The 27,417-nt window shown below is 35.9% G+C and overlaps 1 protein-coding gene across 1 annotated transcript; it reads left to right on the plus strand.

Annotated features, from left to right (window-relative positions):
• The first annotated feature begins 5,008 nt into the window (after positions 1-5,008).
• LOC149836027 (agamous-like MADS-box protein MADS3) lies at positions 5,009-27,229 on the plus strand. The gene is made up of 8 exons (XM_090008942.1): positions 5,009-5,190; positions 23,347-23,425; positions 24,359-24,420; positions 24,502-24,601; positions 25,377-25,418; positions 26,334-26,375; positions 26,495-26,634; positions 27,139-27,229. The coding sequence occupies exons 1-8, from the start codon at positions 5,009-5,011 to the stop codon at positions 27,227-27,229; spliced, it is 738 nt and encodes a 245-aa protein (XP_089865068.1).
• Positions 27,230-27,417: the final 188 nt, after the last annotated feature.

Here is a 27,417-nt window from a genome sequence, read left to right on the forward strand (position 1 = left end):
TAGGAACCCCACTTATTTAAGCATAGTTTGAGTTGACGACTGGGTATTAGGGTTCTACAATGACCTCCCATTTCGCCAACAAAACCTTCTTTTCCTAAAATTCTAAAATGAGCAACGATCACATATCCAGTCCCTCAAACGTCCTCCCTTACTAGTATATCTCCCTTAGAGCTATTCATTCGAAAAATGACCATCAGAAAAATTATGTATTTTTTCGAGATGACATACAATCCTTCCCATGTCCAAATCTTTGACCATAAAAGGATTTTTTTACCATTCACACAAGCAAATTTTCTTCAGAAATCTGAACTTCCTCTCAAATACCGAAATATATGAATTTTCTTCTAAATATGTGAATTTTTCTTAAATATCTCACACATTTGTGGATGCTGTCATGTGCCTCTTATGTGATTTTATTAAAAGGAGGCTCACACATTTTTTGGCAACATTCGCAATCATGAGTTGCAAAGGTCCTCAAAATGAGTGCACTTTTTTTAATTAAATATCAGGACGTGTCAAACAAAGGGTCTCCTGCTTTGTATTTGCAAAAGTGATGCTAAAGGTAAAAAAAAAGCTTTAGCAATCTTGGTAAAGTGTCACTAAATCTTTTAGCATCACTTTGAAAGTGTCACTAAAGCCTTTAAGAGAAAATTTATATATTTAAAAAAAATTACATATTTGGAATAAAATTCACATATTTTCATATTTGAGAGAAAATTTATGTATTTAAAAGTAAACTTCACATATTTAAGAGAAAAAACATACATTTAAGATAAAATTTGTATATTTGGATATTTGAGAGGAAATTTGCATATCTAAAAGAAATCTGCTTGTGCAAAGGATAAAAAAGTTATTTTACATCTAAAAGTTTAAGAATTTGAGCATAAGGGGATTTAAAAAATTATAAGGCATTTTAGAAAATGCATCTTTTTTTTGCTAGGTCATTTTTCGCTTTTCATTTGTGCAAACCCTTCTTGATGTGACATCCTGTTATCCCCCTCGGGAGAAGCACCTTTTTTTTAAATTGTTCCCGTTGTTCACCATGGTTGAATGGCATGAAAGACACCATCATGGGTACCCCCTCACTTGATTCTTTTTGAGAAGGCAAACTCCTTATGGTCCTGACTGCACACCCCACAATTTATGCTTCATGGTACTTGCAAAGAAACCCATTAGTTTGTACCATAGTTGCGTCAGGAGCATGAACGTCAAATCAAAACAATTTGAACAGCTTCATTCTCGAATCTCAAGGTTTTGAAGATGAACAAGGTAACAGCTAAATCGCAGGCATCTAGGCATCTGTAGCATACATGCTATTTTAACCCGTCTTAATCCCTCAGTTAGGTTTCTTTAAAAAAAAAAACCTCAGTTAGGGAAGATGGTGATGGACATTGAGCTGGAAAAATATTCTTATGTTCTTTTCTTTTAAGCAATAAAAGGCATGTAGACACCTAATTTATGATGAATTTAGGTATAGCTCATCAGTTTTGGGTTATTTAAGATAAATGCTTGCCTCTTTAAGAAATTACTTAGATGACTACCTCTTGCTTTTACCCATTGAAATTATTTGTTTACACTTAACTGTAACTGCAAAATGAGGAACAATAAAAGTGACATTGAATAATTTACAGAAAGAAAAAGGTTAAGTGTGTCATTTTAAAGAGTTAACTACAGTTTAATGATATAAAAAAGTAACTCAAGCTGTCATTTGAGCACTTTCTAGAAAGGGTAGGTACTTATCTTAAATATTAGAAAATTGAGATGGCTAAAAGTAACTTTGTCATAGCTAGGTGCTTAAAACAACTGTATGTCTCTCCTTCCTGTATGTTTGTGAAGATCTAGTCAAGTTAAGAATAATGAGGTTTTAAGGTTTAACATGCAATGCTGATGACAGCGTGAGAACATCGGAGGCAGGTTTCACTGGCCATTTGTTCGAGGACCGGCCTTCCACTCAGAGTGGCTTCCAACTTTTTATTGGTGCAGCAGCATTCATGGTTGTATAAACTAGTGCAAAGGATGTTATACATATTAGGGGTGTCAATGGGTTTGGTTCGGAGTAAGTAAGACCAAACCCAGATTTGATTTGAGAAGCTGGTTCAGGTTCGGATTCAGGCTCAGACTCATTATAAGAGAAACCATACCTGGATTCTATAAGGATTACATGAACCAGACCTGAATCATATCCGATATTTTTATCTTTTCTACATTGAAAAATTGTCAGAACTGGCTCGATCTCAAGTCTGTTGTGAAATTTCACAAACCATACTTGGCTCCAAATATTAATCAGACCTTTTGAGTTTGACTCAGACCCTAATTGAACCTCCTTGTTTAGCACCAACCCTGACCCTATATGGTTTGGTAGGGGTGGGATCCGGGCCAAACCCGATCCATTGATACCCCTTACATATTACTATTCTACCCTACACCCATTGTTGTTTAAACCAATAAATCATATATATATATATATATATATATATATATATATATAGAGAGAGAGAGAGAGAGAGAGAGAGAGAGAGAGAGAGAGAGATCCCGTCATTGCGACTGTTGCATGTGGCAGGTCTAGATGACTGGCAGTAGCTGTGATTTTACTACACATGGGTTATAAATGTGTTAACAAACTATATATATAATTTTTTCCTTTTATTCTCTCAAAAAATATATATAATTATTTCCTTTCAAAAAGATTATAATTATTCAAGATATTAAGTGTTCCTCTGCCTTTTCTTTAAAAAAAAACATGTGCCTCTGCCAATCTTTTTCAGCTTCAGTTTTGTTGAATTTACGTGGGGTGGGACCCCTTGAATCTACCTACGATTTGCTTAAAAGAATTATGGTCTTAATGCACGCAAAACAAACGTTGCCTTGCCCTTTATAATATAGATTAATTTTGCATGCTTTCTTCCTCTAAACAAAAAAGGTTAGATAATAATACACGTAAAGCTAAGAATAACATTAGAGCCACCCACCGGCGGTCCATCTCAAAGAGTTATCATTTTCTCTCCCCTTCTTATGATATGCTGTGAAAAGAAAAATACAGACACAAGTTGTTTGGGCCGGGGCTTGCTACGTTTCCGTGGCACAGATCGAGCTTGTGGTATGTGTGACCACTAATAGTAGGCAACAATTCAATTTGTTCTTTCACCAAAATATATTTATAGTTGTCACCCGTTTACCCACATACCTTCTCTAACCTTTCATTAGAACCATATTAGTATTGCTCCAAAAGAATAAGAATCATACAGCATAGACTTGATGAAACATGAAGAAAAGCTAGTTTCTAATAAAAAATTACAGCGCCTTGTCACTTTCCTCTTCGAAAGACGTGCAGAACTTTTCCCAAAACTGGGCATCTGCTGGAGGACACAATCTTTGAGATATCTCCTTGATGTATCGTGTTTCTCATTCATGTTGGTAAGCTAGCAGTCATCATCCTTTTGATTGTCCATGGATCAATTCAATACAGCCTTAAATACGGTATCCAAATTCCCTAGTATATTATATGGTAACTTAAAGTTGGTGATTTCTGCTATGTCACGTCTTTTCCAATTCCTTGTGGCAAGTTGTCCATCCATCCTTAGGAATATAAAGAAAAGTGTGAAAGAGAAGGAAAAAGAATGACCTCAGGTTGCCCCTTGATCCTGCAAGAGAATATAAAAGGAATCCTACGAGAATATAAGGGAAATCCTACTAACATCTCAATAAAAAAACTTTAGATTCTTCAAATTATAACCTACCCCAACTTCCTCTTTCTTATAAATTTATAATCATTATTGGTATTATTATTTTTTACTGTCCGAGGTTTCCCTATGGGTAATACAGAGTAACATGTTCTGTATATCTGTGGTCCATTGATAGCGACTCTTCTCTCTGCATGGTAACCATTTTCACAGTGGGAAACTGTAACAATTCACAAGCAGCGAGCATCATGTTCATCATGACAACGTACATAAAAGCCATATAGCTATAGCCAACTACAGAACAGTACAAACCATTTCCTCCCCATGATAAATTTCCACAAGTACCCGTGTTCCCCATCTCAAATGGCAATAGCACCCTCAATTGACACCTTTGGGGGACTCATTAATTGCTTCTTTCTAAAATGGGGTTGTGATGTGTGTGTACGCGAGTGTGTGGATTCAATTGTTCTTTGAGCCTAAGGCTTACACAGCGACACGTTCACGTGACCAGTAAAGGAACCCCATTTCCTGAAATTTAATATAAAAGGAATCCATTTTTTTTCTTAGTTTGTGTTGCGTTGCGACCCCATCTTTCCTTTTTTTCTTTACTCCTTTCCCTAAAAAAGAAACGAAAAACGAAGATGGGTATGTCATTGCTGATCAAATAGAGGGGTGCAAGAGGAAAATTAGAGGTTACCTAAGCGGGAAAAAAGGTGGAGTTGGTGTCATATCAAAGAGGGGAAGTGTGAAATGGACGGATAGATGTATCATTAGGGAAGGGAAGGGTGTGTACGATGGTCGACACGTAGCCTGGTTTATTTATTTATAAACAGTACTTGAGGTAGAAGGGAGGGTAGGGGAGCCATCAAATCGACGAGGCTGGGAAAATGGTAAAATAAGCAAAGGGTGAAACCCCAACAATTATAATAAACAAGTGGTATTCCATTTCACATTTGGCAAGGAGAAAAGGAGGTGTCTGCAAGAAAGGAATAGGCGAAAAAATGAGCAAACAACATGGTGGTGGCCACGGAATAGACAATTTAGGTTAAGTCGAGAGAAGGAGGGCCTCTGTAGGCAATCCTATTTTAGTGGACGTGTTAGCCTTGTTCCTTTTTTTAGTAGAGTGAATTATCAGACGCTCCATCTAGTCACTCCCTACTATTTTCTACGCTTCAGGATTAAAAGGAAAAGGGTTCAGAGAATTTATTTCTAAATCTTCCCCGCTATAGAACTTTCCCTTTGGTTGTTTAAATCCGAGGAAATCGGGGGAGGAGTAAGAAGAAGAAGAAGAAGAAGAGGAGTGAGGTTGGTTATTGGTTGTTTTTGAAATGGGGAGAGGGAGAGTGGAGTTGAAGAGGATAGAGAACAAGATAAACCGGCAGGTGACGTTCTCGAAGAGAAGGAACGGGCTGCTGAAGAAGGCGTACGAGCTGTCCGTGCTGTGTGATGCGGAGGTTGCACTCATCGTCTTCTCAAGCCGTGGGAAGCTCTATGAGTTCGGGAGTGCTGGGTGAGTTTTTCTTTTTGCTTTCTCCTTCTCTCCATCTCTTTTAATACACATGATCTATGTGGTGGGGAGCCTCCATTGCTTTTCTCCTTCGTTCCATCCTCTGCTTTTCTCTAATACTTTGATTTATAGACTGATGCAAGAAAAGTACAAAGAGAGAGAGAGATGATCATGTTGATGGTGGCAACTCTCAAATGAAAGTGAGGGAGAGCTAAATTGATGATCATGGGGATGGTGGTCACTCTCATATGAGAGAGAGAGAGAGGGGGGGGGGGAGCTAAATTGATGATCATGCTGGTGGTGGTAAATCTCATATGAGAGAGGGAGAGAACTAAATTGATGATCATGGTGATGGTGGCAACTCTCATATACCACCATCACCATGATCATCAATTTAGCTCTCTCTCTCTCTCTCATATGAGTTTTTTTTTAAAGAACTCTCAAAACTCACGGTGCAGCCACGTATTCAGATATCTTGGGTTAGAGTCTTGTTGCTTGTCTAATGCAATCAAGATTCCTGTTGTTACCATAATCCCCAGGAATCTTGATTGCATTAGACAAGCAACAAGACTAACCAAAAGATGAAGAAAATACATAAGCAAGGACATGAGAAACCATAATGAAATATGAAGAAAATATACAGTGTCCATACATGAATTCGTAATATACATAAGCAAGGATATGAGAAACCATAATGAAATATGAAGAAAATATACAGTGTCTTTCTTGCCATAGTTATGAATGAATTTTATTTTTCTCTCAAAAAAAAACTCATCATGAAACTAGGAGAAAAAATTGCACTCAAAGATCTACGCCAGCTCTAGTTTCTCATTGGAATTAAAACACACTTTAAAAAACAAGGAGTCATGCTTTCTTAGCAAAAATATAATTTAGAGTTGTTAATGCAAGCCTTTATAGATAGAGAAAAATCCATGTGCTCTCCTATAGCCCTTGGCCTCTCTTCTATCAATATATTCAGGATCCACCTTTGATGACTCAATACTATTTCTAGTGTAGGTCATTGCAATATGCAACTATGACAAAGCCAGATATAGCTTTTAATGTAGACAAAGTATGTTAGTATATGTATGTACCAACTAATGTCCATGAAATTGCTATAAAATGGATTTTCCATTATCTTAAAAACATATTGCATTGTGGACTTATTCTGAAAGGGCTATGCCATTTTCTTTGGATGCTACTTAGTCTTATGGAGCTCTGAAAAGCAACCCACAATATTCATATTCAATGCAGTATATAAATATTGGGCCCTAGCCAATGTGGCAGCGTTTATACATGGTTATAATATCTTCTTTGTGAACTCAGTGTGCCTTTGTCAATGCCTCCTATGCTGGACTCCTAAGAAAGTGAGACCTTTGATCGTGGACATGGGTATGGGTTATATGGAGCAGAACCACATTACATTGCATGCATTGCTTTGCGTGCTCGTGTTCTTTGACCTTTTATTTTGTCCTCTATATGTGTGTGCGCGCGAGCGAGAGAGAGAGTTTCTACGAATACAACTCACCGAACATGATAATAAAAAATTGTAAGGGGCTCTCTTTTTTGGGTCATCGATTTTAGAGGACTAGTATAAGTGTCAATGACCCTATTTGCAAATTCAATCCAAGAAAAAAATATTGTTTTTGTCAGACTTGATTTTTGTTATATATGTATTTATATATGATAGAGTGCCTATAAATGTATCCATGTGACCGTACATGCATAACAATTGCTAGAAACTTGGATAGACATACTTAAGGTGCTTCTTGATAAAAGCTATGCTATGTTAAGTCATTGAGAAAGGACACTGTAGCAGCCACAAACAGCCTTCTTGGAAGATGATGGATTCTCTTTCCTATGGAGGCTGACCTTTTTGGATTTGATTTTTAGATTTTCTTGGTTCCTGTGTAGGCTTGTTAATAAATGTTTGTAACCATATGTACTTAGTTGTCTAAGTGCAGTACCTTAAACTATTATAGAATTTGAAAGACAAACCGAGTGGTTTCTAGATCCCAACTGTTTGCAAAGCTTTAATGATGCATCTGACGGTCAAGTAGGTATCTGCCTAACCCTAGTTTGCTAATTAAAAATGAAAAAAATATATATTGCTAATTAGAAAAAGAAAAACATTGCAAGTTTAAACATTTAGCAATGAGATTATGCATGTACGTCAATGATTCATGTGTTGTTTTCATGTATAGATGGATATTTTATCCTGTTTAAATTTGGTAAGGGAGTCGAATCATGTATGACCTTCATTTAATTAAGCTTGTAATTTGGAGGATCAGGTTTACTATAATATGAAAAACATGCTCTCAATCATAGCCCTAATGAATTATATTTTTTTGATCTTTTGGCTAATTAAGGAATTGCATAAGCTTACCTAATTTTACTTTTTTAATGACTGTCACCGATATTGTTGATATTTTGAAAATATTGTGATATTATAGTCATTTTCAGCTAGGCTGATAATATTGATGAAAAATAGTGATATTTTCAAAACATTGTCAAAATAAAAATATCACAATATTATCACTATATTTTGTGATATTTTAAAAAAATTCTTGTTTTTACCAAGCTGAACATGCCTGGCCTAGAGGGCACGACCTCCTCCAAACTGGAGGAAGCTCTTACCCTAGATGGCATCAAAAAGGTCGTTGGGGAGCTGCCCTCAGGGAAAATCACCGGACAGCTTTTCCATTGAATTTTGTAAAGCCATTTGAGACTTATGTAGTAGTGATTTGCTAAAAGTGTTTTAAGAGTTCCACACCAAGGGAAAATTGCTTCGTAGATGGGGCAATCTATTCTCCTTCTCATCCCTAAGGAATGAGGTACTAGTGAGATCACAAACTTTAGACCAATTTCGTTGTTAATTAAATACCACCTTTAAGTTTATTACAAAGGCTCTTGGCAACATAATGAAGTGTGTGCGACCTTCTATAGTCTCGTCAATGCAAAGTGCTTATCTACCAAGACGAAGAATACATGATTATGTGGTTTTGGCTTAAGAAGCTCTTCACTCTATTCATACATCAAAGAAGAAGTCATTCCTCCTTAAGATTGACTTGAGGAAAGCATTTGATACACTAAGTTGGTCTTATCTCCTTAAATGTCTTAAAATTTTGGGGTTCAAGGTTAAGTGGAGATTATGGATTAGAGAAATACTATCCTCTACCTCTATTGCAGTGAACATACATGGTAAGAGAGTAGAGTTTCTTCAACCCACCAAGGGGCCCAGGTAGGGGACCCAATATCCTAGTTACTTTTCATCATGGTTATGCAAGGGTTTACATGTCTTATGAATGAGGCATGTGAGCAGGGATTGATTAAAGGCCTAGCACTTCTTGGCTTCGTCAACTTCACTCACTTGTTTTTGGCTGATAATATCATTATTTTTGGTGAAGCTTCAGAGTCCAACTTTCCGTCACTTTGGCTGGTTTTAACATGCTTCTCTGAAATGGCAGGTCTTCAGATCAATGGGGACACGAGTTAGGTAGTGGTCTTTAATGATGATGAGGAGCGGCTGGGGAGATTGGCTACGTGTATTTTTTTTTAGTGTGGAGAGGGGACTTTACCTTTGAAATGCCTAGGAACACCATTGCATTAGGGGTGTCTAAGGACAATTACTGGGCAGGGGGTGGAGAACTGGGACAATAAGAGGTTAGACATGTGGTCGGCTAAGTTTTTTTCTCTAGCATGCATGGAGAGTTACTCTTGTGAAGCATGTTCTTACCTTGGTTGCACAACACCTTATGATCACTTATTGTAATGCCTAAGAAAACTGCAAAGAGGTTGCGAAAAGTATTCCAAAAATTTATTTGGGTGGGTCGGAAGGAAGGCAATTCATGTAACCTAGTTAGTTGGCAAGATATTTGGATGCCAACCAAAATTTGAGGACTTTGTATTCGGGAGCTCAGTCTAGCTAACGAAGCACTGCTCAGGAAATGGTGGTGGGTGGTTTGCATGAAAGAGGGTTTGGTGTTGAAATCTCAAAAGGCAAAATACAGAGTTAAGCGGTGGCCATGGCATTGGGAACATGACATGCATTGAAAAAATGTTTAGATTTTGGAAAGGTCTTATCTTGGTCTTGCTTGTCTTTATGGAATTGATAAGCATGGTAATTGGTGATGGGTGCTCAACGAGCTTATGGTGGGATGTGTGGGTAGAGGAGCAACATTGAAGAGAATGTTTTCCAAACCTTTTTTGGGTGGTTTTGGGCATGGGGGGTCATACAGTGGCAACAATGTGGTTGGAACATGATGGGGGTGGAGTGTTGATTCTAGAAGAAGACCATTAACAACAGCCCATAGGGAAAAAGAAGAGTTTATCGCATGTTAAGACTTATGTACTATATGTAATTAAACTATGTATACTACCCCTCTTTATTATGAAGTTTTATGTACTTTATATAATTATAATGGTAGTTTAATCACTTCTTTTATTTCGTTGTTGCACTATTTTGTTTACATAAAAAAGGGGGACTCTCCTTTTAATCAGTTAGTGAACGAAAACTCGTATTTACCTGAACTCCTCTCTTGTGCCTCTCTTATGAAACCCTAACATGAGAATCAAATTTTATCATGGTATCAGAACCATGTTCTCATCACTAAAGGGAGATTTGAAGAAGGTACTTGTTCATCTTCATCGGCTTATTCTTGGTGGACGTGAGGAGCATGTTGATGTCATATTTGGGATTCACGTCAGACTTGCCTTGACCAGATTTGTGGTAGATGAGTCATTGATTTAGTAAAGGAGTATTTTAGAAGATTTGTGTACTAAATGACACTGGATTTGGTGAGGTATTGAAATTTTTAAGGATTTTTCAATATTTTCTAGTTTTAGCTTATGCATTTATCTAGATTTGGGAAGTATTTTCATTCAAGTTGATTGCTTGGGTTTGGATGCTTTATATATGTTTGGGTTGTATCATTTTTACTATTAAAAGATATTGAGAGTGTCTTGGTGTTATCATGCAAAATTTTACTTTTGTAATTCAACTAACCTTTTGAAAACATTTTTTGAAAACTCGCCTACGTTTTAAAAAATATGGAAAAACTTAAGAGAGGGGACCCACCTGTCGGTATGAGGTTCAACCGTTCCTGACGCTTTAACCAGAGGTAATTAAACCAAGGATTGAACGATATATCTTGTTTATTCAAATGTCTAAAAAACTATTCTAGATCCTAGAATGCAGAAAGAATCAAATACACATGACATGATTTTGAAAAAAAAATTATTAAAAACATGATGCATGCTTGGAATTGTTCAAAAATACTTTTTGAAAAAATATTTTGAAAATAAATCAAATAATGGGGTGTGTGGCCTTGTGGGCTCATGCATGATGCAACCTAAGTCTAAATGATGCATGGCTAGAATCCTTTTTAAGAAGAAAATGTGAGAAAAACCATTAATAAATCCTCTCATTTTATAAAAACTCCTTTGATAAAAAGGGAGTTTTTGTTCTTTATATAATTCAAATGAAATAAATTTGCCATATATTTATGACTATGACCACAAATATATTTTAAATATACTTCATTTAAATTCTAAGAGAAAGTTTTTGGAAAATATTTTAAAAGTATGTAATGATTTTGAAAATAACTTAAATGTTCAGGCTTTTGTAGCTTAAAAGAGATTAATAAACTTAAATTTTATTCGTATTCTGACTATGGTCATAAATACAAATTCTACTAAGTTTATTAACTTCTTAAAAGAAGGTGCACGTGTCGTTCATGTTTCACCATTGTGGAATTTAAAAAGTGCATATGCATGACAATCAATAGTAGTTAATATCAAAAAAATAAACTATATGCTTATGCAATCCTAAGCTATGCATAAATAAAGAAAATTTCCACTATTTTTGGTCTTTGATTGCAATTTATATTGAGAAATTGAATAATAAAATAAAAAAAAGGAAAAAATAAAGTCTTGAATTTTCCTATAAAATCAGCACACATGTTAGTAGAAATATGTAGGCTTTTTGGGATTTATCTAATAATATCTAAAATTTGAGGATATCATCTGAAACAAGTCTTTCCCATGCATTCATAAAATCAAAATTTTTAAATAATCTAAATGAAAATGTATGATTTAATAGACTATAAAATTAAACTTATTATGAAATAAAATTTTAGAATTAAAGGTAAAAAGACTAAGATACCCCCAGAAACTTAGACTAATTGCAAAAACAGTATTAAAAACCAGGGTTTTAGAAATGAGTTTTAAAATATGTCTAATTCGAAAGCTAAATGAGTTTGAATCGACACCAAATCGGGTGGAGAGCACCCTGACATAATCAAGAAAATAATAAAATTTTAAGACTATAAAAACTATTTATAAAATGATAATATAAATAAGAAAAGGTTGAATCTTCTCTTATTTCTATAGAACAAGATTCTACAGAAATCTATTCTTGAAAAATAGCAAAATAAAATATCAAATGACCTTCTAAAATTTTGAAAATTGACATGAACACTCTTAACAACTCTAAAGACATCATGTAATAAAGAAATAAACTTAATAAGTACTCAAATAAAAGATATTAAATTAACAATTAGAAATGGGTTCCAGAACAGGATATTATGTACCTATCACAATTTTGGGTTAAAATAAGATACCAAATAGATATGGAAAATTAAAAAACTTTCTCAAAATAAATTAGACACGACAACAAAGAAATCTTTTTTTACGGATTTGAAAAATCATTTCCGGTTAGAGAGATATGACTCTGACAAGATGACCTTGATTATGAACAACGGTCTGACGATGCAAAAAAATAGGTTCTGGTTTTTGGATAAAATAAAATAGCAAATGATTATAAAAAATTATCAAACTCACCAAAAATAAATTAGACATATAGACAAAGAAGTCACTTTTTACGGATTTAAAAAATCATCTTTTATTAGGGAGATATGAATCTGTCAAGTTGACCCAAGCTGCGAATAGCCGCTAGACAGTACAGGAAACAGGTTTCGGTTTTTATTTTTAAAAACAAGACAAAAGATGCCAAAAAATAATAAAACTTGGCCAAATTCATGTAAAATATAAATGTATAACTCATAAAAAATTTATCTTGAAATGATAAAAATAAATACATAAAATAACGATGCTAACATGAAGCTCAAAATCAAGATTTAGAGTACAAGCTATTAAACAAGATAAAATCTAATCTAAACATGCATAAAAGAAAAGAAAAAGATTGAATGTTCTTGACTCTGTATGTGGATGCAAAGATGATGTAGATCTAGATCTATAATGTATATAAATAATAAAAAGTAAAACTAATGCATGGAATTTATTTTGCTCTAGCCAATTGGAAGGAGGGACTCGGTTTATGAGAAACCGAGTTCCAGCATTCTCATGGCTGTGAAAGAAAACACAACAATAACAATAATAGAAATAGAAGAAAAGAAAATAAAAGAAAGGGAGAGGAGCTACCTGTGGTTCCTTCTTCGCTGCAACAAAAAAAAAAGAAAGAAGACGAAGAAGAAAGGAGGGGCGACAACTATAGAAGAAGGAGGAAAAGAAGAAAATCAAGAGGAAGGAGAGAGGCCTTGCTTGCATGCCTTGGTTGGACGTCCCTTGGGTCAATTTATAGAAAACATTAGAAGCGGATAGGGACTCCCTAATGGGTCCCACATTTGTTTAATTAATTAACAAGAAATTAGCAAAATAGAAGAAATTGACCTCCTTGGAAGAGTCCATATTTGATTCTTTTTTTGACTTTTTTTTTAACCTAATTGAAACACTTAACAAAAGAAAAGAATTAGAATTAGAAGTCTAAATGTGGCACCATTTGAGTGGGGTCCATATTTGATTTTAAAATAAATAATAAAAGGTTAAAATTAAAAGATAAAAACAAGTAAAGACAAACTCCTAAATCAACAAGTTGTCTAAAATAATAAAACAAAATAAAAAAATTAATCTATAAGTGACACCACCTGGGTGGGTCCCATCTAATGTGGACTGGATCCAAATGTAGACTGGATTCATTTTGAAATTCGAGCCTAACAAAATCCAAATCAAAATCCAATCTGGATCTAGATCTGGTACACATTATTTTTGAAAAATATATTTTGAAATATCAAATGTAAAACACTGGGTTTAAATGAAAATGTAAAGATCAATTTTGAACCCAAGTTTGAAATTAGAATAAAGTTTTGAATTCGGATCTGGATCTAAAGTTTCAAATGACAAATGGATCTGGATCCCAAACAATGAGCATAATTCATACTTAAAAATGGTGTGCGGATCTTGGATCAAAGATAAGACATTTAAAATGGATCTTAGATAGTAAAAGGGTAACCTGGATCCTGAATCAATGATGAGCTTATAGAAGCAGATCTTGAATCAAGATAATATGGTGGAAATGGATCATGGATATTAGATAAGAATTGAAGAATGAATCCTGAATAGTAAATAATTGGACCCTGGATATATGATGAGATCATCCAGGTTCAAAATACAAATTGGACTCTGGGTATAGATAACAAAGCAAATTGGATAAAAGATCCAGGTCTGAAAACAAGATGGCTCTTGGATACAGATAACATAGTGAACTGGATAAAAATCTAGGTCTAGAATAGAAAATGGGTATTGGTCATCAGATCCAACATTGGATCTAATGTCTGAATTGAAACATGAGTTGGATCTCGGATGTAAATATAGTCTTGGAAAAAGAATTGATCTGAGTCCAAACTGAAAATCATCCTGGCTTAAAAATTGACTGAACTGCCTCTCTGAATGGAAATGACCAAGATTATAAATGATTTTGCCCTCCTGAGCAGGGGCATGAAGTAGTGAAGTAGAGTGACACTTAGAAGACAAGGTTTGAACTAGTTTAAATAGGGCTCTAAGGTTTGTGAACTCAGATGAACTAAAACGACATTATCTCAACTAGGCTCTTAGACCTGATAATCGAAAACATATACAATTGTAAGTGAAATGGTGAGAAATTCACTACAAAGTGAGGTAAGCAATGAGAATATACTAGGTGTAGTGAACAAAATACTGGGTTTGAACTAGAACCATGATCAACTGAACTAAGATGAATTAAATCCAGAGCTCAAATACACTAAATCATAGCTGGTCTGACAAAGGTTAACTCAATTCTAGTTGAAATGAGCTAAATTGAGCTAAAAATACACTCCAATAATGTGGAAAAACAAATTTAAACTAAAGTTGGACCACTTGAACTTCTAATGAGCTCAAGTTAAACACAGAAGAATAGGATCAACTAGAATTGACTAACTCTGGGATAATTAGATTGAATTTGAGCTAGAAATGAGGTCATTTTACATTAAATGAACCACATTTAGTTGAAATGAATAGGGTCTACTCATCATGAGCTCAGGGGAGCTGGAAATGACTAATATTCTAACTCTTCTAAGCTTAAAATGAGTTTGGTTTGGTCTAATTGACAAGGATCTAGGGTAACCTAGGTGTAAAATGATAATTTTTCTGGTAAAATGGGATAAAATGACACCTAAATTGGAATCAACTTAGGGGTTAGACTCCTATACTGTACTAAAGAGGTTGACATCTGTGAAAGGGGTGTCCAGAAGTAAACTTGAAAAATTTGAGGTGTTTACACTTGGCTGTCTTTGATGGAGTATTTTGGATGTTATGATGTGTTTTTGGGCTTAGACTGTTAGCCGATGGGTTGTTTGGTGATCTTTGAGTTCTATTATTATTAAAGTTGGTTTTATGTAAAGAGTATTGTGATTGTGTTATAACTATGCATTGAAATTTGGTGTTATGCTACTCTTATTTTAAGTGTTGAAAGTCTTGATATTACCTGAGCTGCTAGTCATTGGTTATATATTGCCTTGTGTGGCTTAAAGTTTAGGTGTTTATAGCTTGAGTTGCTGGTGGTTGGTTATATATTGCATTATGTGTATCTCAGGCTGGTGGATTTGTGTTGAACTACGTAATTACCCTTTCTTGTTACAACACATTTGGTATTACTTATTGTATTGGTATTCGTATATGCAATTCATATTGTAGTTTAGGGACTGTGTGAGGTATGGAGAAAGAGGACATACATATTATTTCTATGAAACTTGATGGGACAAACTATGCTTATTAAGCAAACTTTATGACCGTCGTAATTGTGTAAAAAAAGGTTTGAAGGATATGTGGATGGCTCGAAGGTGAAACCCAAGTCCACTAATGCAGATTTTGATAAAGGAATAGAGGAATGAGTTATAAATAATACAAGGTTCAAGGCATGAATTTTGGGTTCAGTAGAGAAGAGAATAGCTATGAATCTCTCTAAGTTTTAAAAGGTCAAAGAAGCTTGAGCGTACCTCAGACAAGTCTACAAGTAAGAGAATTGGGCAAGGCATTATCAACTCACTCAAGAATTAAAGAGTATGTGCCAAAAAGTAAGCCAAATGAAGAATTTTATTCAGATATGCAAAAAATCCAGGATGCCCTTGCACTTATAGAGGGCCAAACAAAATATGAAAAATGGGTGAAGTGTCAGACATGTATCTCATGTCAAACTTGTTTGAGACTTATTAACCAACATAAAAAAAAATGAGAGGGTTATTGAGTTTCTTATGATGCTCAAACCAGAGTTTGATAGAACAAGGAGTGTTATTTTGCACCATTCTTATTTACCATTTATCACCAGACTCATAGTAGAGTTGATTGTAGAAGAAACTAGGATGAAGTCTCTTGGAGCCTATTCATCTAGTGACAATGTCATGGTGGTTTCTCGACAACTGGGTGGCAGAGGTTGTGGAAGAGCTGAGGGAAGAGGTAATTTGAGTTTTAGAATGAGAGGTGACCTGAGCTCTATTCAATGTCATTACTGTAAGAATTTTGATCATATAAAAATTAATATTCAATTCTCAAGAAAAATAAAGGTGAAGTTTATGCAATATCTTCTGATGGTGAGGGCATAAAGCCCAAAAATGATCACTCTAACATTGAAGCTCAGTCTATTGGTCTTTTAGCTGCAAGATTGATGGTCAGATTCAGTTGTTGGAAAGGTGCAACAAAAAATGCAATAGCATATTCAGTAATTGCAACTTTCTGCCTAATCAATCGTAGCCCTTTTCTCTACTACTCATGCCTCTTTTCAACTTTCTACATTTTCAAGTATCTCAGGTTATTCCTCCGGTTGGTTAATAGACTCAGAAGATTCATGACATCCCATGAGTCTATTCTAACCAACTGTCAGCCTTGTAGTATCATTTTTTGCACTATAGATGGTTCTTCTGTATTTGTGTTAAAAGTAAGTTCCATCACTTTTGATTCTTATCTCAATATTAAGATTAATTTTTCTCAAGTTTAACATATTTCATCCCTTGCTATGAATTATATTTTTGTTGGTCAAAGTACCAAGCTTAAATGTAATGTTACTTTATCTCTTTTTGGTTGTGTGGTACATGATTAATTATCAAGAAAAAAAGATTGGGATTGGTCATAGACAGGGAGACTTATACTACCTGGATTGCATGAATATGAGTGAGCAGAAGAAGCCTGAGATAAGATTAGGAGTTTCTATCATAGATGAGTCTATTTTGTGTCACCAAAGACTGGGTGATATTTTCATCTCTAGGTTGCAGAAGTTGGTATCTTTAGAAAGTTTTGTGAGCCTAAATTAATTGGATCAAATCATATTAAAGATTGTAAGAGTTGTATGTTGGCAAAGGATCATGTATTGTCATTCGGATCTAGTAATAGTAAATTAAAAAGTCCTTTTGATTTAGTGCATTTGGATCTATGGGGTCCTTCACCTGTTTTGTTAAAAAAAACATTATCATATTTGGTTACCTTCATAGATGATTATACAAGATTTATCTGGTTATATTTTATAAAAAATAAAAGTGAACTTTTTGAAAATTTTGAGAACTTTTGTGTTATGATTGACCGGTTTGGTACTAAGATTAAGACACTTTGAGCTGGTGGTGAATATGTCAATTGTGCATTTGAAAATTTCTTGCACTAGAAATGTATAGTTCATTAAAGATCTTGTCCCTACACTCCTGAGCAAAATAGAGTGGCTGAAAGAAAGAATAGACATATCCTGGAAACAACAAGAGCTCTTCTTTTTAGGAGTGAAGTGCCGAATGTATTTTGGTTAGATGCAATTCAACTGGGTATCTATCAGATAAATCGTATGCCCTCAAGTGTGCTTAAGGGTATATCTTCTTTTAAAAAAATATATAGATAAACTCCAAATTATGATCTGATGAGAGTATTTGGATGCATATATTTTGTTCTATTACCTGGTAGATATAGAGATAAATTGTCTCCTAAAATTGTAAAGTGTTGCCTTCTTGGTTTCGCTAATGTTCAAAAAGGGTATAAGTGTTATGATCTTGTTGGAAAGAGGGTGTGAGTATCCCAATATGTTGTTTTTCATGAGGATATGTTATATTTCATCCAGTATAAAGAAAAGATAAGCAATGAGACTGATTTGTCCTTCTTGATTTTTTTTGGTGAAAAAGAAGATATGAATGAAATATTTGAGATTCAAGGGGAGCAGGTTCAATTTAGAGAGAGTTTGGTTTGGACAGATCTGCACATGAAGACAAAAAATGTGATTGAAATTTCTTTTAAAGACCAAGTGGAAGACTTTGTTGTCAAAGGCGGCCTAGGAAATCTAGTTGTAGCCCCATCGCCTAGGCTTTTGAGTTTGGGTAGTGGGGCCCTCTTTTATCGCCTAGGTGATGCCTAGGCTAGTACCGCTAAGGATGAAAAGCCTTTTTTGACTATTTATTTTTTAATTTGGTCAACCTTTTTCCAAAAAGGTAATATAAAAATGGAAAGGGTGGTGCCCTTTTTCATTTTCTCTCTCTCTCTCATCCTTTCGTTCTCTCTTTCTCTCTTGGTTTGTTGCAGCAAGAAAAAGAAAAAAGATACGCCTCTCTCTCATTTTTTCTCTCTCTAGTAAAGGCAGTTGGGCTTGTTGTTCGGACCTGAATGGATAAAGAAGTATCAGAAAGATGAACATTAACATTAAAACATGAAAGCAATTGACAAACTAAAAAGCAGAGACATTTTCATATTAAAATGGTATAAAATCTGAAAACAAACAAGCTACAAAAATGATAAGTATGGCACATACTCCCACTCAAGACTTAGACAAGCCAAGATACAAGATGTTCAATGTAGGTATAAGCTTCTTAGGCTCAATAAGAGCAATTTTCCCAACACATTCAGCCACAACATTGTGAACTCCTTCCTCGTCACTTTCACAGTGAGTAAAGAGCAATTTAAAAAATTTCTCAACATTTCTATCTTTATATCTATTGTCTGTCTTGTAATAACCAACAAAAGGATAATAAGATTTTCAACTTCAGGTTGCCAAGTTCACTACATGGATCAAAGTTGTTCATACCATAATGACAACAACCTCTTTCAAAGAATGGAGCAAAAGGTATTGTTTCTTTTGTTGGTTATCAATTTGATCAAGAATAAATGGTAGGTACTTTGATAGATTCCCTACAATAATGTTCCCTAATGCATAAGAAGTTGTAGATTTAATCCCTTTAAATGGTGATTGAAATGACTCTATAACAATGTTCTCAATGTTTGCATGTGAGCTAAGATCTCTCCTCCTTCCAATTTCTTGTGAACACAGTAACAAAAGGTGTTGTTTTGCCTAAAAACCAGATAGAAAGAATATAATCTAATATATAAATATCAGAAGTAATTTGAGGGAGAGAGAAAGATGTATGGATATGTGGCTCTAAATACTCCTATTTTTCTTACAAATATAAGCACCTATGAAACCAAAGATAGACATAATTAAACTTTATCATATAAATTTTCTAGTCAAAATAAATACTTTGAACTAGTAACTAAGCATTCCATAAAAATTAGTGAACTACCAATAATATATGTTTAAGCAATTATATATGTATATAATTGTAAGTGCTAGGTGACATATTTTGTTTTGTCTATTGCTTATTGTTGATTGATTTTATGTTGTATGAATGTTTGTTATTAAATTTTATAGTTTTTTATACGTATTTGTATGTTTTTTTGTTTTTTTATTTGGGGTACCTCCTAGACCCCACCTAGGCCTTGACTAGGCTTTTTAGGGGTACACCACCTAGGCTCTGCCTAGCGGCCATGACAACTAAGGTGGAGGAACATCTAGAAAGAAGAGAAGAGGCCAATTTTGGTCCTATTCTCGTGTCAACTGAATCCGGCCACCAGATTTTAGAGTCTTCATCTTTCCTACCTTCTTTCCATCAAGTACTTAGAAGATCTAGAACTTTGATTTGTCCTTGTTTTGTATCCTATGAGTAATTTTCTTCTTAATATCGTGCATTCTTAGCATTAATTCATTTATATGTTGAGCCCAAGTCTTATGTAAAAACAGCAGGAAAAGAGAAGTCTAGCATAGGGCCCTTGGATGCCATATCATCACCAATAAGGTTTTTTTATCTTTGGCACACTCATGGAGTTAATGTGGATCTAGCATGAACCTGAAATTCCTTACCAATATCTAATACTAGTCATTGGATGATGAGAACTTTAAAAGGGTATCCAATGCACTATTTTATGAAAGGAATCAATGAAAAAAAATACCAAATGAGGCCAAATCGAGCAAGCTTTAGCTATGGGCCAATCTCTCATGTAGTGGCTCAAATGATGTGGCAAGGATAGGTGGGACCACATTGCCCGGTTTGAAAATGAGACTGACTTGTCCTTCTTGGTTCATTTTGGTGAAAAAGAAGATGTGAATAAAATGGTGGAGATTCAAGGAGAGCGGGTCCAACCTAGAGAGATTTGGTTTTGACAAACCTACTCAAGAAGACAAGAAAATGTCATTGAAATTTCTTTTATAGATCAAGTGAAGGAACATCCTGAAAGAAGAGAAGAGGTCAATTCTGATCGTATTCCCATGTCAGCTGAATCCAACCACCAGATTTGGAGTCTTCATCTTTTCTATCAGGAATGTAGAAGCTCTAGAACCTTGATTCATCCTTCTCGTTTTGTATCCTATGAGTAATTTTTTCATCAATATCGTACATTCTTAGTATTAATTCATTTTTATATGTTAAGCTCGAGTCTTATGTAAAAGCAGCAGGAAAAGAGGAGTCCAGCACGAGGCCCTTCAGTGCCTACTTGGATGCCATATCATCACCAATAAGGGTTCTTTTTCTTTGGCACACTCATGGAGTTAAATTCCTTACCAATATCTAATACCAAGCATTGGATGATGAGAACTTTAAAAAGGTACCCAATGCACTATTTTATGAAGAGAATCAATAGGAAGAAATACCAAATTTGGCCAAATCAGGCGAGTTTCAGGTGTGGGTCAATCTCCCGTGTAGTGGCTCAAATGATGTGGCAAGGATGGGTGGGACCGCATTGCCCGGTTTGGGAAATGATGCGGGAAATAGTGCAGGTCAAATCAATTAGACCTCAACCTTGAATGATTCCTTGGATGCAATTATATCATGTACGGGCACGAATCTTTGCTCGGAAGGCGAACAACAAATACAAGTAGAAATTGTGGGCAAGGCCATGGAACTTGCCACATAAGGTTTTTTAGTCCTACATTATGGTCTTGGGCCACATCAATTTGTTCTCAATGAAGCTTGCTATGTGGAACATACAGGAGTTGGGTGGTTTGAAAAAACAAACTTTCCTTGCAAATTGGATAAAGCAAGAAGGGTTTGATATTGTTTGTATTTGTGAAACTAAATTGGAACGAATGGGGGATCAATTCATTCAGGGTATCCGGAGAGAAGCCAAGTTCGTCTTCTCACCATCTAAGGGTTGCTCGGGGAGAGCTATTGATCATGTTGAAGGATTGTATCTTGGTTGATAATGTAGCTCATGAGACTACTCAATTACTATGGATATTGATATTGCCGGATCCACTCAAAAGTTTACTCTCCTTTCTTTATGGACCTATTACAAGCCCTTTTAAAAGGCTATTTTGGAGGAAAATGGACAGCCTTGTATCACGTTCTTTGCTTCCTTGGATAATTGGAGGGGACTTCCGTGTCACTTTGCCGATTAATGATTCAAATCAGATGCACCCATCTACCAAATTCATGTGAAGATTCAATGATTTCATGCTTGCTAATTATCTTCATGCCATTAACATGCTGGGAGGACCGTACACATGGACTAACAAACAATGCCCACCAATTATGCATAGGCTTGACCACTTCATGCTATCTAGAGACTTTCTAAACTCTTTTCATGATGTCTGTTCCTCTATTGATTGCTTTACAATTTCAGATCATGCCCCTATTGTGTTGAATTGGAGCAATGGTTGGATAAGGGGTAAGGGTCGGTTTCAGTTTACGTTATGGTGGCTAAGATAGTTGGGCTTCAATGGCATGACATCATCATGGTGGCAAACTGAACAAGAAATGAGATAGGCTGCACAAAAGCTTGACTTTATGCAACGTAATCTCATATCATGTCCTAAGCAAAAAGAAAAAGCCAGATTTTATGAACTCCAATCTTGGGAGGAGCAACTTGGAGAATTAGAGAAGGCAATGGGTGAGTTGGATGAGTTGGGGGACGATCAACATGGCCAATACTTAATGAGAAAGCATGATCATATTGCTTCCATGATAAAAGAATGGCATGCTTTTGTCTCTAATCGTAGAAGAGTTAATCAAATTTCCTATATTATGCATGATAATGGTCAAGTGCAAGGTGATGCTCTCTTGTGTCATTTTTCAAATGTATTTCAGGAAAGGTATAAATGTGTGAGATCAAAAAATCCTAACTTGAAACGAATGAAGATTCGGGCTTTGGATAATGCCCAGAAAGACCTAACTTGGCCTTTCAAACAACAAGAGGTACATAGTGCGGTATGGTCCATGCCCTCTGAGAATGCATCGAGGCCAGACGGTTTTCCTATTGAGTTCTTTTGTGTGCTGTGGGATGTGTGTAAGGAGGACCTATGGTGCCTATTGCAAGAGTTTCATTCTAATGCCACCCTACCTAGAGTCATTAGAAGATCCATGATGATTCTCATCCTTAAAGATGAGTCTTGTTACTCATTGGATAACTTTCGGCTTATTGCTCTTAGTGGTTCCATTTACAAGATCGTTTCCAAAATATTGGCCACAAGATTACAAAAAGCTTTGGACAAGATTATGTTTTCCAATCAGTTTGCATTTTTTCGGGAAGGAGGTTGCACGAAGGTTATGTCTAAGTTCATGAAGTCGTGCATACCATGCACTTAGCATGTACAAAATCATTCTTGCTCAAGTTGGATCTTTCCAAGGCCTTCGACATGGTTCGTTGAGACTTCCTTCTTGCATGTTCGGATCGGTTAAACTTTGAAGGAAAATAGTGCCAATGGATTATGGAGCTTTTACGCATTTCGAACATGGACATATGCAAAGAAATGCTAGGCGCCGCATGGAAAGTGTGCTGCCAAGCCGAGTTTTGGCTAATGTAGCCCTGCTTGAGCTTCGACAACGGATACGCTTGAAGTGGTCAAATCTATCTGAACCGCTTCTTCTTCACTTTGGTATATATTAATATGTAAAACTGATATGGAGTGATCTCGTCGTTTATGCTGTATTTTATTTGCCCTTCTGAATACAAATCTGAATATTTTTCCTTAAAAAAGAAACACGACATAATGATCAACTTTTTTTTCTTTTTGAGAGAACTGAAGATTCATTAATAAAATCAGACAGTAACGAGAGCAACAGAACGATGAGGTATCATGATGTTTAAAGAAGGAACAGCAAAACCGAACACGATAAGGAAAAAGACAATGTGAGGATAAAATATCAGTGAAATGGAGAGGAAAAGGTAACAATCTTTTTTTTCTGAAAGTTAATTAGTATCAGAAAAGTAAGTTACAAATGAGCAAAGGGTGATGAGGAATCGCCCTTCACCGTAGAGGGACAGCTGGCATTCTTGAGATGTAAAGATAAGTATCACACTATTTGCTTTCCCTTAAAAAAGAAAGAACAGAAGAAGATAACCCGCAAGAGTAAGTGGATGATGAAGATTGGGCATGACTTTTTATTTTATTTTTGGTACCTTCAATTGCTTATCAATGAAAATGGCTATTGGAAAAATTAAAAGAACTCATTTTGCCTTAGAGAGCCTTCATGACTCAAGTTGTTTGTTTGTATGATGGTGTTGTGGATAGAAAGGTGTAATGGTACAACTTTCCTTTTCTTTTTATTCTTGTCACAGTCTCAGCAAAACAATTGAGAGGTACCAGAGATGCAATTACAATCCACTGGATAATAATATATCTGTTCGAGAAACACAGGTATGTCAACAAAAACCCCATTCTTTAAATATTTTATATGTGCGTGTGTGTATATGTATTGAAAATCTTATCAATTCATTCTAGACGTCCTTATTCAATACATGCCTTTGTCATCGAATGACAAATTAAATAACATTTAATAGTCTGCTCAAGCTGAAGCCAATTTTTCATTCTGTATTGGTGTCTTTGTGGGGCTTATTTTGGGTACTACTATAGTACCACAGTACTTACGAAAAAGACAATGGTTCAGGTTATTTACTGAAGCAAACTTTTATAAATCCATTTGTCATAATTTGCTTACTAAGAAGACATGTTTTTGTCTAACTGTTTTCATGAAACAATTGCCTTTTTGGCTGTGAACTTTTGGTGTATTGTGGACCATTGGCTTTTAGATTCTTTAAAAACCTATCTAAATATCAAAATCACTTAATGGGGCTAGTAGACTCAAATCTACAAAGTATATGCAATATTTGAAAATCAATGAGGCTAGTATATAGTATTATCAATAATTCCAAAGACATGCCTATTCATGCATATGGTTGTAAGTAGCAATTCATACGCTATTCCTTGAGATAGTGGTCCACTCCTAAAATCTATTTCTACAACTAACAAAAGGCTATAGCAAATGGTAGGTTAGAAACCTTTTTTTTATCAAGGAAAGAAATTCATTGAAGATAGGCAGGGTTGAAAAAAAACATTTTTTTAAGGGAAAGAAATTCGTTGAAGATAGAAAGAATTTTCTGTGCATCCATGTGTAAGTGTGTATATATCTGTGTTATTCATGCATTGGTTGACCACAGCTCATGGGCAACAGTAGCTTTTGAAATTTTATTCTTCTTTTTCTTTCGTTTGTTTTGAATGTTACATGGTATCAAAAGACTTCTGATAGTGTAGTGAGCGTTTTTAATCTGGTACTGTTAACTTTGATAACAGAACTGGTACCAAGAAGTTGCAAAGCTGAAGGCAAGATATGAAGCTCTACAGAGTTCTCAGAGGTAAAGGATAATAGAAAACAGTGGTATTTCTCTTGTGGTGCACGCAAGCTTTGGGTAGTCCAATGCCATCTTTCCTTGTAGGCATCTACTGGGAGAGGATCTTGGGCCATTGAGTGTGAAGGAACTGCAACAATTGGAGAGGCAGCTTGAGACAGCACTCTCACAGGCCAGGCAAAGAAAGGTAGAATCGTTTTTTTTTTTTCTTTTTATTTATGACCCAGAGAAACTGCACCCGGCACAAAGACCATATCATGCTGGCTCAGCCTGCCATACCTACGGTCATCGTGCCGGAGGCATGAAACTCCGATACTAGGGCCCCTTCCCCAGGACCTATGTTGGCCATCGGCTTGCACAGAGGGGTCCCGGTCATGGGAATCAGACCTTAGCTGCCGGTAAGTGGCCAAGGCCCAATCTCACTATGTCAACCCCCCTCGGGGCACGAAAGTGGTATCGTTTCCATTGCATATATCTGTAATTTATTCTTCTTTCAAAAAGAGAAACAAGCATCTTTGTTTTCTTCTCTCTTTTTTTTATACCAAGAATCCTGGCATCGCATTTCTGTCTTAAATGGGATGCAATATATAACTGTAAGTACTGTTTTGTAGTATACATGGATACTACAAATTTCTTAACACAAATTACAACGTGCCACCAAAACCAAGTGCAGAATGCATATCAAACATAAAGAGAAAATCAACAAGAATGCACGGTTCACCTTATCTAATAAGTTCGATCATGCAGGTTATCAATAGTCACAACATTTCATCAAAATTGTAAACCTTTAGTTTTTCCTAATCAATGTATTAGACCATTTATTTAAAAAATGATTATTCTTACATAATCTCCTATCAAGTTGCGAGGTTGAATTGTCTAGAGAAAACCATTGTAACAGGATTTAGATCATAATAGTTTGGTTTGAAATGTAGTCTCTAATCATTCCTTTGTTATCAATGCAGACACAGATAATGATGGAACAAATGGACGAGCTAAGGAAAAAGGTATGTGATTGAATTCTGAAATGAAGTTACAAAGATGGTTGGTCCCCCATATTCCAAAAACTCTAGTTTCTTTTTATGACAAGGAAATCACCAGGATCAAGCCCTAATTGGCTTCACCTTATAGTGGTTAGGGAGGGCAGGCCCACCCGACAGTGCTACTCCACACCTGTCGTGTGTGGATTGGGATCAGGCACAATGACATTGCACAAATATTGCAATGTGCCGCTGGACTTCCACCCTCCACCGAGATCGGGTGCAATATGATGGCACAAAATTTGTTCATTAAGCACCTGATCGCCCTCCATCAGGTCTCGGGTCCTACAACTGACAGGCCCTATCTGGAAGATGGAGGGTGATCAGGTGCGTAAGGCACAAATTTTTGTGTCATCATATTGCACCTGATCTTTTCACCCCCTCCACCTGCTGTTGTACAGCCTGTACAACAGCAGATGGAGGGTTATTAGGTGCAGCCGCACATTGCATTTGTGAGATGTGACTGCACCTGATCCGGCCTGGTCGCAAGTTTGATTTCTGAAATCTGTAGTCACGATGTACAGATTATTAACTATGCATACGTCCTTTTATGTACAATGTTTACAACAGCAGATGGAGGGTTATTAGGTGCAGCCGCACATTGCATTTGTGAGATGTGACTGCACCTGATCCGGCCTGGCCGCAAGTTTGATTTCTGAAATCTGTAGTCACGATGTACAGATTATTAACTATGCATACGTCCTTTTATGTACAATGTGAACTTTGTCTCTAGACTTCAAATCAATCAATTAAATGATGGATTTAAAATCCAAAAAGCATGCCCGGATACATTCTTTAATCAAGTTTTGTCATGTATTTCTGGATTCTCTTTGGACTCTGCATTTTAACTAACTTGGACGCCTTTTTCTTCAACTTGGCTAGGAACGTCATCTTGGGGACGTGAACAAGCAACTAAAAAACCAGGTTTTTACTGGATAATCTCATCGGTTTTGTGATCTGTCAAGTTCTGAATAAACTAAACTGTTCTATTGTATATTGATGACCTCCCAAATGAGTGAAAAAATTGTTGCTTCTTGTATCAGCTAGAATCACAAGGACATGTGTTCAGGAGCATGCCGGGATCTTCTTCATGGGAATCTGGTGTAGTTGTTGGAAACAACTCACTCAACATGAATGCTGCTCAAGCCAACCACATTGACTGCGAACCAACCTTGCAAATAGGGTTTCATTCTTTGTCATTATATTCTTCATTCTTTATGAGTGAAATTAACTGCTTTTATGGTGAAAATGGTCTATCATCCCATTGGCCTTCATCATTATTGGCCAACCAAGATGTTGGAACATTGCCCCAAAGGGGTTTGGCGTAGTGCAATGGAGCCTAGCCTGCTAGACGGGTGGTCTAAGTTCAAATCTTGCATCAGCCCTTCACATTATAGCTGAAGCAAGGCGACAACTTGGGGGAGAGGTGTGCTCCACAGTTTTACACTGTCGGAGAAGCTACCATAGATTGGCAAGCATAGTCCAGCACGGCCAGGTCTCTTACTCCGGGGGTGGTTTCTCCATTTCTCATGGAGAAAAAGACGTTGGAACATTTATTCCTGAAGCAGATGCTCCACTGAAGTTTCACACAATGCAAGCCTTGTGCAAATTTTGAATTATGTCATAGCCTTTTGTGGATCAACCTTGGTAGAATCCCTAACACCATGCATTAAATTTTTTCAAACAGGTACCACCAATTTGTTCCTCCTGATGGCACAAGCAATATTGCTAGGACTGTGGCTGCCGAGAATAACTTCATTCAGGGTTGGATTCTTTAATCCATATGAAGTGAAGGGGAAGAGGAAAGGATAGAAAAAGGTCATATGCGATGAGGTTTGTTTGAGGCCTATTGCTGAATATGTAAAGCCACAGACAACTATAATGCAATGCTGGTGTAAGTTCTAGGCATAGATTACTGGCTGACTCTGTAATTTCTCCATGGTAAGCACTATAATAAAGAAACTTA

The sequence above is a fragment of the Nuphar pumila genome, chromosome 6, assembly GCF_984573655.1.
Source record: "Nuphar pumila chromosome 6, dmNupPumi1.hap1.1, whole genome shotgun sequence".
Lineage (NCBI taxonomy): Eukaryota > Viridiplantae > Streptophyta > Magnoliopsida > Nymphaeales > Nymphaeaceae > Nuphar > Nuphar pumila.